Genomic DNA, 17642 nt, shown 5'->3' on the forward strand with positions numbered 1-17642 from the left:
TGAAATCAGTTACTAGAAATTTTAATCATAATTTTGCCTTCCTCTACCCTCCCCCAAAGTACATTTAAAATTATAAATTTAGAACCAGAAGACATATTAGAGGTGAGTTAGCCCAAACTCCTTATTTTTCAGATGAGAAAACTAAGACTCATAGATGAAGTGATTTGTCTAGAGTCAAGTAGCAAGCTGCACTCAAGATTTGGGTTCTTTTGACACCAAATCTAGTCCCTCTAGAGCAAAATCTAATATTTTTTCCATTTTACCACATTGCCTCTGTCCAGATCCTCTATCTAGGATCTGGAGGCAGAAATAAAAGCAACACAGAACTCCCACAGAATTATAAAGGTGGAAAGGATCTTAGGAGCTATTAGCTCAGACCATACTCAGGAAAGAATTCTGGCTCTAAGATACCCAGCAAATTGTCATCCAGGCTTTGGTCAGAGACTATTGGTGGTAGAAAACTTACTACCTCTAGACCATTCTAATTGTAAGTCAGTCTTTCCTGACATCAAATCTGAAATCATCTCTTTGCAACTTACACTAATGGGTGGCCCCTAGTTCCACCTTCTTCCTTTTTCCACACCTGAGGTGCTTGAAGATGGCTATCATATCCCCTACCCTGAGTCTTCACTTCTTCAAGCTTAACATCCCCAATTGCTCAAACCCATCCCCTTAACACAATACTAGACCACACATTTTTTCCCAGAGTCTTAGTAAAAGGAGCCATCCAGTTTTCCATAACTAAGTTTATTTATTTAGGGCTTGAATGGGGAAAGGACTTTATAATCAAGCTCCTCACCCAAGTCAGTGAGACAGCTCAGAACCCGGCACGCCCTTTGTAGAAGGGACGAAACCAAAGCAATGAGAAGGGAAGAAACCAAAGCATTGAGAAGGGAGACATTTGGGGATAGTTGTAAGTCAGAGCTGGAAAGAATCCTGAGGATAAGCTAATCAGCTCAGTACTTTAAGTTTACAGAGGATGCTCTTAAGATGATTTGGCTAAGTGCATCAGTGGCAAAGCTAGGAGCAGATCTGTTCTCCCAATTCCCAGGCTAGTCCTCATATAATACAATCTTGCCTCTTTTTCACTGATGTTTGCTCATCCTTCCCCAAGGATCTGCCAATGTCAAAGGTGGAACAAAGAACAGATACTAAAAACTGCACCCTATTCACAGGGATGCAGGACATCTGGCCTAGTTAAGATTCAAAACAAAATCATGTTCATCAGAGAACAAAGACATCCCTGATTATCCCGATGGATAAAAGATATCTTGACTGGAAGGCTGGAAAAAAATTCTCTTCTGATATTTCAGCATGCAAAAATCAATGTTTCTTTTGTTTCAGGCTTAATTTCTAAATCCTGCAGCCTAATCACAAAGAACAAGAGTTGAGTTTTTTGGGGAGTCAACTTTTCTAGGTGACATCCTCATAAGAAATTCTTGCATTCCCCTCCTCATCACCGCATTCTCTGCAATTTCTCTCAGGCTTTTATATAACTTTTCCATTTCTTTGTATTCATTCTTGACATCTACAAAATAAAAAAAAAAAAATAGAACATGTAGGAATTAGTTTTTTTTTCCCAAAGTTTAATTTTGTCACAGATGACCACAAAGAACATATCTGCATGAAGGACTACACTGGATTATTGCTAGTTATTGTATTATGAGATCTTGAAAATCCTGGCTCTTATATTCCCCAGTGTATAACCATAATCAAGTCACGTAACATCATAAATTTCAGTTTCTTCATCTGTAGAATAAAGAGGTTGGATCATGATATCAATCAAATCCTCTCCCAAGTGCTTGTTTTTTCCTGATCTAAACATTCTTGATTCCTCAGTCTATAAGGTTAAAGGATTTAAAATCAGCTATTCCGATTCCAAATTCAATATGCTTTCCATTGTTTGAAGATGATGTCTGTGGTTCATTTCATTTTCAAAATTCTCAATTTAGTCATTTACAACGAGCCAAATTATAGAAGCCAGGTTTCCTAGCTCCTCATCTGTATCTCTTTCTCCACAAATTCAGTTAGACTCCAGATCATATTCTATCTTTAGAAATATAGCAATTTCATACACTTACAAACACAACTGAGTAATCTTTAATTTTTGCATCCTTACATGAGAGCATATTGTGACATATCACGTATAAAAAAATTAGGCAGAGATGGAGCAAAGGATTTAATCTAAGAATGAGTGAAAGGAAAGATAAACTAGTTCCATGAAGAGAAATAAGTCTGCCCCACCCACTGAAATCCTTATGATGACTAAAGAAAGTAAAGAAGATCCTAATACATGAAGTGAAATGCCTGAGTTGAACTTAATATAGGAAGATATATGGACAAGAGTCATGCCAGACATGTAATCAGGGATGTAATTTTAATCTATATTGTAGACCTACTGAAGTAAGATCTCTGAGAATACTTCCCATATGCATTGAGTTGCGTTGAGCTTAGATGTTAAGTTAATTGCATATTATCTCTCCCATTAAAATTTGAGCTCCTTAAGGTCAGGATCCTTGTTTTTATCTTTTTTTTTTTTTTTTTTTTTTTTTTTTTTATCCACAGTGCTTAGCATAGTATCTGATATATAGTAATACTTAATAAATGTTTACAGAATGAATAACTGAGTTCTTGAGACAATTGTAACAAATCACTAATAAGAGTTGGGAATAACTGCTTTAAACCGATTCATGAGGATAGTGTTCAAATAAGATTAAATCAAGTACAAAATCAAAAGCAAGTAAACTTTAAGGCAATGATGCAAATCTAACTGCATTTCTGGAGTAAAGAAAAAAGATCGTGAGTTTCATATCTATAAATGAACTCCTTATCCCAGGGCATGGGAAAGTGGTCCTTTGACCAATATAAAGGCTTCATGAAGAAGGTTTCAGGAGCAATAGCCAACAGATCCAGGCTTACCTGGCCTAACATTATTAACTGATTCCATAAAAATACAACATCAGGGAAGAACCTGTTTAAAAAAAAAAAAAAAAAAAAAAAAGTTGGGTCTGCTTCTTCCTTTCCTTCTGGTTATAGTGGTCTGAAGAGGAGCCAAGGACACATGTGAGTAAACAAAAGCTCTGAACAGGGACTTACATAAGAAAAGTAAAGAGCATGTGGGAATGGTGGCTGTGAGGAATGGGAGGTGCAAGCAGCACAGATGTTGGATGTCTGCAGCTATAAAGATCTCAGAGACAATGCTGCTGCTTGTCCTCCATTCTAGAAGGGGTCCAGGACACAGGGAGGGGATGCCATGACATGCATGTGAGTTGGATTTATGTGAGGAAGGTTGTTCAAGGTCATCTGCCTCACTTTCTCCTTCTGTGCTATCTGGGTCCAGTGGCCAGATATATTTCAGGATTACTGAAGGATGGTTCCCTTGACAATTAAGAACTATTCAAAAGCAGAGTAAATATGCTATTTTGAGATATACTAGGTTACTCCACGCTAAAGATTTCCAACAAAGGTCAGGTGACCCTTTGTTGTAGTAGATACACTCTTAGGAGTTCAAACTACAAGACTACTGAAATCCTTTTCAACTTTAAAGCTATAGCTAAAATCTCTTATTTTTAACATTACTTTGTAAATGTGCACATATGAAAACCTGAATCTAGCACTGTTTGGGGAGATTGTGAAAATGGAGAAAGCTGACAATGGATCATCCTTACCAACATCCTTGACTAGTTAATACTATAAATTTTGTGAAGCTGTAACTATTTCCTCACTAACAAGGCTTAGATATGAGCCCCTTTTATATTCTTTCCATAGCTTTTAATAAACCTGTTCTGTGTTTTTTGAGGGTTAAATGAGCCACAGAACTCTCATTATTGTTATTATCATTATCACTTATTAATGATTAATATTTTGACAGTAGTAATAATTATCAATAATGTTAATTAACAATGAGCAATTATTATTAAGACTTTCCCAACTTGCCCAAGGCAACAGGTTAATGATAAGAGCCAGAATTTGAATCCTTGAATTCAAATCCTTTGATTTGAATTTGATTTGATTTGATTGGAATCCTTTGATTCCAAATCAATATTTTTCTCAGAAGAAATTTACACAGCTGGTTGAACAATTTTAAAGGTACTTAGGGATCAATCTATCAGAAAGTATTTGTTAAATGGCAAGCACTGACCTAGGTATGGTAGATTTAAAGACAAAAAATGATATAGTCCCTGTGCTCAAGGAGTTTACATTCTCTCAAGTGAAACAACCTATATATCTATAAATAAATCAAAACTATCTACATGATTATCATAAAGCAATTACAGGGTTACTACTAGCCAGGGAAATTAAAAAGACCTCATGTAAGAGTTGATGGCTGAGCACTTAAAGAAGCCAGGATTCTACCAGGCAAAAAGAAGGAAGCAAGCATTTATTAACTTTAAACTTTAACATATTAACTATTTAATTTAATTAATTTTTAACAAATTAACATATTACTATAGTTCAGAACTGTGCTAAGCACTTTATAATTATTATATCATTTAATAATCACAATAACCTTGTAAGGTAGATGACATTATTATCCCCCATTTTACAGTTGAGGAAACTGAGGCAAACAAATAGTAAGTGGTTTGTCAAGGGTCACATAGATACTTAGTGTCTGAGACCACATTTGAACCCAAATCTTCCTGACTCCAGGCCCAGCATTCTGTCTACTGTAGCTGTCCAGAAGTAAGGGAAGAGTTCATCTTAGACATGGGAGACAGCCCATGCAAAGGCATGGATACAGGAGACAGAATGTTATATATGAGGCCAGTTTAATTGGAATGAAGAGAGGATAAAGGGAAATAATATGGAATAAGCTTAATAAAGGATGTTGAACCAGACTGTGAAAAGCTTCACTTGCCAGATAGAGGGTTCAATTTTCAACATATCTCAAAAGAAAAGAAGATTCCAAAAGGATGAAAAGGGGGGCAGCTATGTGGCGCAGTGGATAGAGCACCAGCCCTGAAGTCAGGAGGACCTGAGTTCAAATCTGGTCTCAGACACTTAACACTTCCTAGCTGTGGGACCCTGGGCAAGTCACTTAACCCCAGCCTCAGGGGGGAAAAAAAAAAGGATGAAAAGGCTTCTAATATTATTTCACAAACCAAAACACATCAACAACTATTGACCTACACACACCCAATTTCTCATGCCTATAAAATCTTTTAATTTTCTACATTTTAATTACTTCCATTCACAAGCTGAAGTATTCAAATTGATATAATTTTTGTTGTAGTTGATGAAAGCTGTATAGTTTTTCCCCCTGCATTTTTCTAGCTCTTTATGTATCAAAGACAAATTGAAGTACTAGCATAGTCTTGGCCCAGCTGCCAGAGATCTCATTAATATCACAGTAACTGAAAGGACTTTTAAAAGGGCAGTATTTTTGCAGTGTTCACTTTAGTTCAATCTTTCTAGATGACTTGTTCTCTTGTAGTGAAGCCATAATACTAGGAGAGGTTTCAGGCATCTAACAACTTGAGCAACCGGGGTGGGGGGTAAGGATAGAATTTCGCAAAACCAATCCATGGAAGTACTAAGTAGCTGACTCACTCTCAAACTTCCAGTCATATCGAAAACATTTGGGGAGTTGAAGTGAAGAAGGAAATTGAACCATGTGGGAAATTCCCAGCCTTGGTTATTGTCCCAGGGCCAGTGGCTAAAGTATAAGACTGTGGGTTTCACTTGACTGGTGGTGATTTCCACTGGCCAAATGCATTAGTAGGGAAAGATGGAACATTGTCAAAGGACTTCCCCCTCCCCTGGTGAATTTAATATCAAGAATACTTGGTAATGCCCATCTACTAAGAAAGTCCTGCTGGACCATCTGTACTTCCTCCTTATACAAAAGCAAAGAAACCTATAGAGAACAGGGTCAGGTCAGTGGACAGGCCAGGATCACCGGTGATGTGATACTATAATACCTTATTTTGTTTTCCCCACAGTAAAAGCCTTTTGTCTATATCCAGACTGAATGAATTCTTTGGGGAAAAGGGAGAAGGGGAGCAAAATTAGAATCCACAATGGTGGGGACACAAATCCAAAGTATTATAAACTATTGTTGGAATTTATCAATTGGCCTAGATTTAAAACATATAACCCAGGAGTGCTCAGAAGGCTGGGCTGCCTGGGTACTTTCTGTGCTCCTACAGCAGGAAGCTCAATCTTCAAGTGCCACCTGCTGGCTTTCACCAATAGAGCGTCCCAAGAAGGGACCTAAAGTCCCATCAAATACAGCTGGTAGAAAGAAACATTGACCTGTGGAACTGCTACTTTTTCCATACAGAATGATACTTTTATGATATCCCCAGTGAGTGATATATATTTGAAGACCTTCAAAGTAAAGACCTCCTATCTCCTGAAGAAGCACATGCTACTTTTAGGTTAAGCTCCAATTATTCAGAAACTTTTCCCTACATTGAGTTTAAATCTATTTTTCTGCAACTTCCACCCATTGATAACACCCTCTAGAGCGAAGGAAGTTAACCTAATTTGCCTCCTATAGAGCTATCATGTCATCTCAGACTGCCCAACCCCAAGAACTCTTTTCTTCAGGCTAAGCTTCTCCATTTCCCTCAGTTGATCTTCAATTGGCAAGTTTTCTAGTTTTCTCACCATCCCGATCAAGATCTAGCTTTTCAAAGATGTGGATCCTAAAACTGAACACAATATACTAGATGTGGCCTGATGAGGGCATGAATAGTATAGAGGAACCTTTATCTCTCTCATTAGGTATTATGGCATATTAATATCATATAGTGTTACTATACCATGAGATGAATAATCAATTAATCAATCAATCCAAATTTAATATAAAATTCAATGTAGCAAAGTGAATAGAGAATCAGACTTCTTTAAAATTCTTCACTTATTGCAATGAGCATGAACTTTGGGGTCTGTTGTATTCACTCTATGTTACTTTCTATAAGGCTTGCATATTTCTTTTAAAAAAGCAACATGATGTAGCTAGAAACTGGAGGATGAATGGATGTCCATCAGTTGGAGAATGGTTGGGTAAATTGTGGTATATGAAGGTTATGGAATATTATTGCTCTGTAAGAAATGACCAGCAGGAGGAATACAGAGAGGCTTGGAGAGACTTACATCAACTGATGCTGAGTGAAATGAGCAGAACCAGAAGATCACTGTACACTTCAACAACAATACTGTATGAGGATGTATTCTGATGGAAGTGGAAATCTTCAACATAAAGAAGATCCAACTCACTTCCAGTTGATCAATGATGGACGGAGGTAGCTACACCCAGAGAAGAAACACTGGGAGGGGAATGAAAATTGTTAGCACTAATATCTGTCTGCCCAGGTTGCATGTACCTTCGGATTCTAATGTTTATTGTGCAACAAGAAAATGATATTCACACACATGTATTGTACCTAGACTATATTGTAACACATGTAAAATGTATGGTATTGCCTGTCGTCGGGGGGAGGGAATAGAGGGAGGGGGGGTAATTTGGAAAAATGAATACAAGGGATAATATTATAAAATATATATATATATATATATAATTAAAAAAATAAAAATAAAAAAAAATTTAAAAAAAGCAACATGATTTGCAACAAGATAAATGTATAAATATGTATACACATATTGTATTTAACATATACTTTAACATGTTTAACATGTATTGGACTGCTAGTCATCTAGGCAAGGGGGTGGAGGAAAGGAGGGGAAAAGTTGGAACAGAAATTTTTGCAAGAGTCAGTGTTGAAAAATTATCCATGCATATGTTTTGTCAATAAAAAGCTATAATAAAAAGAAGTAATATGATGACCCTGGGCAAGTCACTTAGCCCCAATTGCAAAAAAAAAAAAAAAAAAAGAATAGTGGATAGAAAAGTAGACTTCAAGTCACAAAGACATGGATTTAAATCCTACCCCTGTTACTATTGAACTGACAAGCCATAAATATACTATCTCTGAGTATTAGCTGAAAAATGAGAATAATTCCTATCTTAGACTATTTACCTCTCAAGGTTGTCATGAGACTCAAATGAAAAGGTAGGTTAAAGTATATCATGCTTTCAAATGCTATATAACTATCAATCATTATTAACTGTGCATAGCATATATCTTTATTCAGGCCTTTGATTTCATTAGTGTGCATAATTCCAGGTGAAAAAAGATCTCTACCATTGCAGATAGGCATCTAGTCAATCAGTCAAAAGCACACGTTAAGCACCATATACATTTACATGCCAGGCACTGAAAATACAAAGACAAAAATGAAAGGAGCTTATATCTTATTGAGGGAAACAAAATGCACACATATAAATATTCACAGAATAAATACATTCAGTACTCCAATGGAGCTGTCATCTCATCAATTCCAATGACACTCTGTTCTACTGAATTAAATGCTTTTTCATGGTCACAAACAATTGGTCTAATGGGATTTTATATTCTCTACATCTACATGTCAAAGAAAGGAGCTAAACCTAAATCTTTTTTTTTTTTTTTTCCCCCGGAGGCTGGGGTTAAGTGACTTGGCTGGGGTCACACAGCTAGGAAGTGTTAAGTGTCTGAGACAAGATTTGAACTCTGGTCCTCCTGAATTCAGGGCTGGTGCTCTATCCACTGCGCCACCTAGCTGCCCCAACCTAAATCTTCCTAACAATAAAGGGAGCTGGTTCTCTCTACACTCTGCCATGTTGCCTCATATTAAATTCATATTGACTGATATATTGTTCATATCATGATATATATCTAGTGAGATGATGCTTTATGAAATATTTTTGCAGAAATAAATCATTTTATCATACATCTATATCAGATTGCTTGTACTCTTGGAGAGGGGGGAACAGAAGAAGGGAGAAAAAAGGATCTCACATACACACAAAAAAAAAACCATCTTTTTTTTGATGTTGAAAACTATCTTTACATGTAATTGAAAAAAATTAAAATATTACTAAAAAGGGGAAAAAAGAAATAAATCATTTTCCACTATTAACTTACTTTGAATATAATTCTAATAGTGCACCTCACTGGGTCAAATCATTCTCATTTTAAAATTTTATATTGTTTACCAAAAAAGGTGGAGACAATTTACAGGTTCACCAAAAATATATTTGTGAGCCTCATTTACTATAGCCATATAAGTACCAAATTTTACCATATTTTATCATATATCTTCCCCTATAAAGTCTTTCTTTATCTTCACATTTACACAATTGATTGGAAGATGTAGGGAATATAACAATCCATTGTATTATATTATTTGTTAATTACTGAATAGAGAAAAATGATTTGGCAGAGTAAAAGAAGTTTTAAATCAGTGACATTAAACTCAAATAGAAATAGGAATCACTAATCTACATAAGGATCCTTATGTATATTAACTTAAGTATTTAACTTAAGTTTAACTTAAGTAAAATTATCTATATTTTATTGCATTTTTATTTATTTTGTTAAATATTTTTCAATTACATTTTAATCTAGCTCAGACTCTGTGGACCACATAATTGATACCTCTGCTTGAAAGATTATCCTCAAATGATGTGCCATATCTATGTTAAGATTTTTTTTAAGTCTCATGGCATATAGGGTTATAGAAATAATTCAACCATTGATTATCAGTACCAAGAACATTATCCAACAAGGGAGATATATACTGCAAAAAGTGGTCATTAGGGTCTTGGAGGATGTTATGCATCAAGTTCAAATGGAAGAGGGACTTCCTGGGGATAGAGAGCTTCTCCAGATGCTGTTATTTATAGGTACCATTATGCCATTGACAACAAGACCCAGTATAACATCGTCTTCTCAATAAAATCCATATACATACAAGAAAAATAAAACTGATGAGGAATCTGTATAGCTCAGATTATCATATGCAATGGGATGGACAATCCAGTGGAATATTGAACAGGCGCTGCAGATGGAACATGAACCGAGCCCAATAATTAATGGTAGGAGGAGATTTGGCTGGATCCCATCTGAAAAATTGTGCAATATTTTTAATGATTCAAAGCCACTTCCTGCTGTAAAAACCCATCTTTTTAACACTAGCATTATCCCATTTGTATTCTATTTTCCAAAGAATCAGAACATCAGATGACCCAGACATCAACAGAAAAACATATAGTGGGTATTGAACATTAGTAATGGAGACTTACATGGGAAATGTTAAACTTTTGTTAAACATGTATAACATGACTGACTCAGAATGGGGATAAACCTGTCTGTGGCAAAGATGAACTATGTCAGATGAACCCTCTAAAAGTTCTACTGAGTTACTACTGGGCTTATATCCCAAAGAGATCTTAAAGAAGGGAAAGGTAAAAATGTTTGTGGCATCCCTTTTTGTAGAGGCCAGAAAATGGAAACTGAGTGGATGCCCATCAATTGGAGAATGGCTGAATAAATTGTGGTATATGAATGTTATGGGATATTATTGTTCTGTAAGAAATGATCAGTAGGATGAATACAGAGAGGCCTGGAGAGACTTACAGGAACTGATGCTGAGTGAAATGAGCAGACCCAAGAGATCATTGTACACTTCAACAATATTATATGATGGGGCAGCTAGGCGGCGCAGTGGATTGAGCACCAGCCTTGAATTCAGGAGGACCCGAGTTCAAATCTGGTCTCAGACGCTTAACACTTCCTAGCTGTGTGACCCTGGGCAAGTCACTTAACCCCAGCCTAAAAAAAACAAAAAACAAAAAACAAAAAACAATATTATATGATGATCGATTCTGATGGACGTGGCTCTCTTCAACAAAGAGATGAACCAAATTGGTTCCTTTGTAAGGGTCAATGTTGAAAAATTACCCATGCATATGTCTTGTAAATAAAAAGCTATAATAAAATACTTTTTAAAAATAAATAAATAGAAATAAAAGTTCTATTGATAGCCACAAGATTTTGAATGAAATGAAGTCCTCTTGATACCAAGTAAACCCTTTGTGGAAGACTGATGAAAAGCTAAGGAAAAGACTCATGGAGCTCCAAGTTTCCTAGACACTCTGACTCTCTCCCACATACATAGACTCATTTCTCCCAAATGACTCCTTTCACACTGTACCAACTCACAAACCACCTCATCATAATTACAGGTCTTTTGCTTCAGGCATCAGTTTCTCATATTCTCATTTCTAACCAATATTGCTGTCATGACATCTCTTAAATAAGCCAAGGGAAGAACTGGAGCCCATGAGCAACATTTTTCACACACATACACATCCCTCCCTTTGAGGAAGTGGGTGGAATTGATTTTCCCTGACCATAAGTGTCTCCACCCACTGGGGCCAGCTCAGAGCATGACTTTCTCATAAGGTCTCCACCAATTACCCAGTTTCTCACCATGCCTGGGAATCCTTGTGGGAAAATCTCAAACGGATAGAGATCTACCTGTCTGCTTAGAAGAAAAAAGATTCACTAGTGAGAGTTTTAATCTTGGCCAGAGGTTCTTAGCTTGGAGCACATTAGGCCCTAAAAGGTACATGGTAGCATATATGAGCTTGCTTGAGAGAGAAAAATATTGCATCTTAGTATTTATTAAGTTTTGGCTTCCTTAGTGATCCTATGTATTTTATACATTCAAAAACATTATTCTTAGAAGAGTCCCATAGGCTTCTTGAGATTCCAAAGGAATTCATGACAAAAAAAGTTCAAGACCCAGGATAAGGGTTTGAATCCAGAGCAACCTGGTCATCTCTGAACTCCATTAAAAATGGGGAAGTTAAGTGTTAAGTGTTAGTTAAGTGTTAGTTTGTTCTTGCATACTTGGTAAGAAAAATAATTGGGCAGGAAAAAGTCAGTCTACAGATCTACAACACTGTGTCATTTCCTTAAGCTGAGTGGGAAAAAGATGTGACTTCCACCCACTACCATAAAATCAGGCTGCCCCAAGTTGATTTTTTGCATTAAGTACTAAACTCCTCCCTTGGTGTTATTCTCCCAACCCCACTTTGTGTGGACCGCTCCCATCCTCACCAATTGGACTCATTACATCTAAACTCAGAACATATGTTCCCACCTATTGGCTTGGATCTGGCAGCACATGAATGTCTGTCCTTGACTCTGCTACTGATTAGTGTTTTGATTCCTTGTCACTGTTTTGGGCTGATTCCTACTCTGCTTCCACAAACTTGTTAACTCTCCCAAATTGTTCACCTCCCCCTAATCGTCTGCACATAACTGATTCTCTACTATAAAAATAAGAGTATGGGGTAGAAAGTGCACTGAGGAAATGTACATGGCTGGCGTAACGTTAGAGAAGAGAAGGATCCATCAGACTATGATATGGAGGATTTTTTAGTGTTTTATTCCTTTTAAATATTTTTAATTTTTATTCCTTTAAAATATCCAATTCTCTAAGTTTTATCTCAACTCACCAAACAACCTTCTAATTTTATGGTTTCCCAGGAAATCTCTCCTACTAGGAAGAGGAAGCATTGACCAGACAACAGCTGTATTCCAGCTTGACTGAATTAATTTACACTGAGAAATAGCTGATAAAATGGGATTTTGACTTAATAAATCTGTCTCCAATTAATTTAGAAAGTATGAATCAGTCCTCCAAATGCTTGTTGACCTCTTAGAGAAGTATTCAAGTCAAGTTCCAGGGTAATTAAAACTAAGGACCAAGCTTTGGATCTGAAGTGACCCCATCTATCAAAACAGACTAAGGCTCAGCCTGAGAGATTCTCTGCCACCTCTTAAATGTAACATTAATGCAATTAATTTTTGAACCAATTTTAAACTTACCTTATTTTATTTCTATGAACAATAGAAAATTTAAAATATATAATAAACATAATCTCTTTGAGGGCAGGGAATGTCTCACTTTTGTGCTAGTTTAGCACAATGCTTGGTGCATAATAGGTTCTTTTTGATCGAATGATTGATGACAGTAGAGATGGTCCGGCATGATAGAAAGAACATAATATATGGAGTCATTTGGTTTGAATCCTAGCTTTGTTACTACTTGGATGATACTAGGCAATTTATAGATCTACAAAATGAAAGATTAATTCTTGTACTATCTAACTCATAGATGTCGCAGATTCTGGACCGTCTTGTTCGGAATCTTCTTGCGCCCCACTTCCCTCATTTTTTTTCCTTTCCCATATATTATATCCTGAGGTGGGCTCAGTACCATGCCATTCAGATCTCGCCTCTCTCAAGGCTTGTCATCATTATCTATATATATATATATATAAGAATTATTCAGTGGAGATTGACACTAGGATTCAGTGAATGACAAGATCACAGTAGGTGCCTAACTCCTTCATGGAGTGAACCCAATCTACCCAGAAATCAGGATCCCAAAACTGCCAGAGATTCATATCCAAAAATACTTATGAAAAGTTTTAAAAGCCAAAGGATTTTGTTTTATTGTTTCTCAGTCAAGTCCAACTCTTTGTGATCCTATTTGGGGTTTTTATGGTTAAGATACTGAAGTGGTTTGCCATTTCCTTCTAACATTTTACAAAGGAGGAAACTGGGGCAAACATGGTTAAATGACCTTCCCAGAGTCTGAGGCCAGATTTAACCTCAAGTCTTTCTCACTCCAAGCCTGGAGCTCTAACCACTGTACCACCTAATTATCCCAGAGGACTTTGCATTTTAGGCAAATACAATGGTGTTAGACTTGGAATCAGGGATACTTTGATTTGAATCCCATCTCAGACAGTAACTGTGTGACTTTGGACGTGTCACTTAACTCCTCTGAAATATACTACCTCTTGCTTCCTTCTTTCTTTAAAATCTAGCTCAAACATCATCTTTTGTAAGAAATCTTTCCTGAGTCTCCCAAAATGGTCCCTCCCACAGGACCCTTTGTGTATGTATTTATGTATATGCAAATTTTATAATTATGCTGCATGTATTTTCATAGGCAATTGTTGTCTTCTCCCATTAAAATGTAGATTAATTGTAAATAATTTCATTATTTGTACTTGCATCCCTAGTATATAATAGCCATTTGATATAAATATTCATTAATTGAACTTCAATGAATTGAAGAGATCTCTAAAATAAGAGCACCAGTCTTATATGGTTATTATGCAGATCAGATGAGATAATGGGGATATAGTGCTTTGTAAACCTTAAAGCACTATCTAAATGTCAGCCATTATTTTTTTTTCTTCTACCTTTCACTTGAATCCTACTTAGGAAGATACTACAGAGCTAGATGTAAAGCCAAATTTTCATTCCACTGTAAGCACTTACACTAAAGAAACAAAAAAGTAATTACAAATCAGGGCTTGATTTATTTATTTGTTTTTCTCTAGACTCAAGTAATGGAAAAAGTACAGATTAAATGTATATACTTTCCCCCCCCGGAATGACAGTTGCTAAACATTTACGAGCACATCCCTTGGTGAGAGTGTCACTCATTTTTAGAAAGTTCCATGTCTTTACCTGATAGTTCCTTGTAGAGGCTTTCTCCCCTGGGTGAAGCAAGGATCAGCATGGTGGACACACTTCCCTTCACTTTTTCTATGATTCCATTCTAAAGAACATGGAGCATTCTGTTAGAACATTCCTGTTCAAAAAGAAGGGACCTTGCCAAGGAACTTTCTCCACTCCCCAGAAAACGGGTATGTAAACTGATACCTGGTAAACCCTGTAATGCCTATGAAAGTCATGATCCATTCAAAAATGGATCTTCTAGTCCTAATATAGAATAAATGGAACTCCCAGTTCCCAGTCCCAGAAGGAAGTCTGTACTAAAATTAGGTAAGCAGGTAATCTGCTGCCCAGATGTGTTAAACCAGACAAATCAGTAAGAATTGTGTCCTAAAGTCAAGATAATATAAATTCCTAAAAGGTGGGAATAGTTTAATGTTTTGTCTTTGTTCTGAAAGCAATTAACACTGTGCCTAGCACAGTTTTTGTTTTACTCATTTTACAGAAACATTGGCAAACAAGGTTATATGACTTGCCCAGGCTGGTATCTGGCCAGAATTAAACTCAGAAAAGGAATCTTCCTAACTCCAAGCCTGGCACTCTATCCCCTGTGCCACCTTGCTGCCCACCTGGCACAGAACAGCCCCTTAATAAATGTCTGTTGAAAGAATGCAGGTTGAACAAGCTAGATTCCATATATATATATGCAATTAGCATGGTGTATGATATAGTACTTGATAAATGCATATTGAAAGAATGTGTACTGAATACAGCTATATAAAATCTATGTTGTATATATCTATTTGCCAAACCTACAAATAATTTGTACCAAGATGATTATCATTATTGTACATAGAACAGCTTCTATTCTACTTGAGGACATGTGGCTGGGATCAACATTTAGGGAGAGCAGGATGAAAAAAAGCAGGATGGGTGGAACTGTATTCCTAAGATTATTGTCACAAGAACAATAACCAGGTTTGATGGTAATGAAAGAAGAAATCAGAAAGCAAGTTGCCTACTCTCATTCATTGGGTACCATAGAAATTTGCTCTTGAAAGCTGTTCAGGCCAACATTTCAATCTTTCCATGGAACCCCAATACCACCCTGCAACCTCCTTAGAATTAGAAATCAAGAGTATGATGTGGAATACCTTTAGTTGCTGGAATTGGGTCTTCATTCTTTCTTGGGCTCTTTCAAATAAATCCTCAGCCACTTGTCTGTCCACACCTCTTCTAATGGCATCTTTCATTCGCTCACAGGCTTTCTTGCCAGTTATATGAGCTGCATCTGGTGAAAACAAAACAAAACAAAACAAAACAAACCATAGTTACACTCCAGTTGGGAAAAAATATATATATTTATGGGTTGTCTTCAGTTTAAGAAAAAAAAATTACTGTTTCTGTGACAGTGAAAATAGATTATAAAAAGGGGGGGTGAGAAATTATTTTTGTTATTTATATAATAATTGTCAGTAAGAGAATCTTTATTAATAGCAAGAGTAAGATTAATCAGGATCTCCAGCATCTAACAGTGTCTGGCATATAATACAAGCTTAATAAATATTTGTTGATTAATCTCACCCAATCTGGTCTAGTTATAGTGAGAAAGAGTTATGAAAGATTATTTTCTTTCATTAAGAAAGAGAAATCTAGTCCTTTCCTTTCCTTTAAAAAAAAAATCGTTATAACAGTCATTCTAGCAAGGCAAGACTGGTTGTTTATGAATGGAGTTAGGTCACTAAAGACTTGGAGATTATATTTCTTTCTAGCTCAGGAAGACATTTGTGTGCTATCAAAAAATCAGGACTAGAGAATAGAGCTTTTTTTTTCTTTTTTCTTTTTTTTTTTCATTTTATTATAGCTTTTTATTAACAAAATATATGCATGGGTAATTTTTCAACACTGACCCTTGCAAAAACTTCTGTTCCAACTTTTCCCCTCCTTCCTTCTACCCCCTCTCTTAGATGGCAGGTAGTCCCAAACATGTCAAATATGGTAAAGTATATGTTAAATACAATATATGTATGCATATTTATACAGTTATCTTACTGCCCAAGAAAAATCAGATTTAGAAAGAAAGAAAAAATAACCTGAGAAGAAAAACAAAAATGCAAGCAAACAATTACAGAAAGAGTGTAAGTAAATGCTTGGTCCATACTCATTTCCCAGTGTAGAACAGAGCTTTCTGTTACAGGCAGCAGCTTTTCCTTCTGGAGAGGGAAGAAGAAAGTTGGGAAAGTGAGGGACGACAGTAATAAAAGCATCTGAGAACTGAGCCAGGAGTATCAAACATAGGGCCTATAGGGCATGTTGTGTTCAGCAATATTCCCTAGTGCGGCCAGAATCAGATTAAAATGCAATCAAGAGATATTTACAAAATAAATGAAAATGCAATAGAATATAAGGTTAATTTGTAGTTTTTTTAAACTCAACACACTGTCTTTGGCAGTCCTTATGTTCCCCCTTTTCTATATGAATTTGACCCGACTAGCTATTTGGCTGGAAGCAATGATTAGACCTACTTGAGAAACCACTAGAACAATTGTGAATTTACTGTACTCTCTGTATCCCATTTCTGTTTTATTTAGACATGAAATAGACAGCATGATTTATTATTAAGTATTTATCTAATGTTTTATATTTTGCTTATCAGTTTTGGTTTGTTTTTAATAATGACTTTTTAGAAAATAAAATCATTTTAAGTATATTTTGAGTTGGTATGGTTGTTATGTAGAGTGAGATAAGGAGAGAGAGGAAAGATAAGGAAACCTGTGGATAATTGATTTCACCATATTCAACTATCTTTGAAATATTTCCAGGCTGATAATCAAAAGAATCACTTGGGGCCTCAGAATCTTTTGAATTTTGTTAATATCTACTTTCAATCTTTTTTACTTTACAGAGAAAAGAAAGTATAAGAGGAGCAGGGTCCCTAGCCTAGATTAAAATCTTTACAAACTAAGATCACTATCTCTTAACTGACAGACAGGTAACTCTACTCTAGAAACTCTACCTTACCCATTCCACTTTTTATAACAACCATACTATTCCCATACTGCAAAGGTGGAGACATAAGAGAAGATGGGGAGAGAGGGAAGGAAAAAAAAAAAGAAATTGACATCATTAATTTATTATATATTTAAAATGAATAGACAATTTTACATAATAGATTTGTGGTTTCATGTGCAAACATCTTTTTATTATTCTACTAATGTTATAAAAATGCTTGTTTTATTTCAATATTTTAAAATTGAGAGAGAGACA

The 17642-nt window shown here is 35.9% G+C and overlaps 1 protein-coding gene across 4 annotated transcripts in view; it reads right to left on the reverse strand.

The window, feature by feature from the left end:
• Positions 1–731: 731 nt before the first annotated feature.
• The window catches only part of NUGGC (nuclear GTPase, germinal center associated), a 96847-nt gene continuing 79936 nt past the window's right edge, over positions 732–17642 (reverse strand). For all 4 annotated transcript variants that reach the window (XM_074288409.1, XM_074288411.1, XM_074288410.1 and 1 more), the window contains 3 exons: positions 15530–15666; positions 14388–14478; positions 732–1528 (listed from right to left, as the gene is read on the reverse strand). In XM_074288409.1, the coding sequence (XP_074144510.1) occupies positions 1368–1528; positions 14388–14478; positions 15530–15666 (389 nt within the window). In that variant the 3' untranslated portion in view covers positions 732–1367. The remainder of the gene's footprint in view (positions 1529–14387; positions 14479–15529; positions 15667–17642) is intronic.

Source organism: Sminthopsis crassicaudata, chromosome 2 (assembly GCF_048593235.1).
Source record: "Sminthopsis crassicaudata isolate SCR6 chromosome 2, ASM4859323v1, whole genome shotgun sequence".
NCBI lineage: Eukaryota > Metazoa > Chordata > Mammalia > Dasyuromorphia > Dasyuridae > Sminthopsis > Sminthopsis crassicaudata.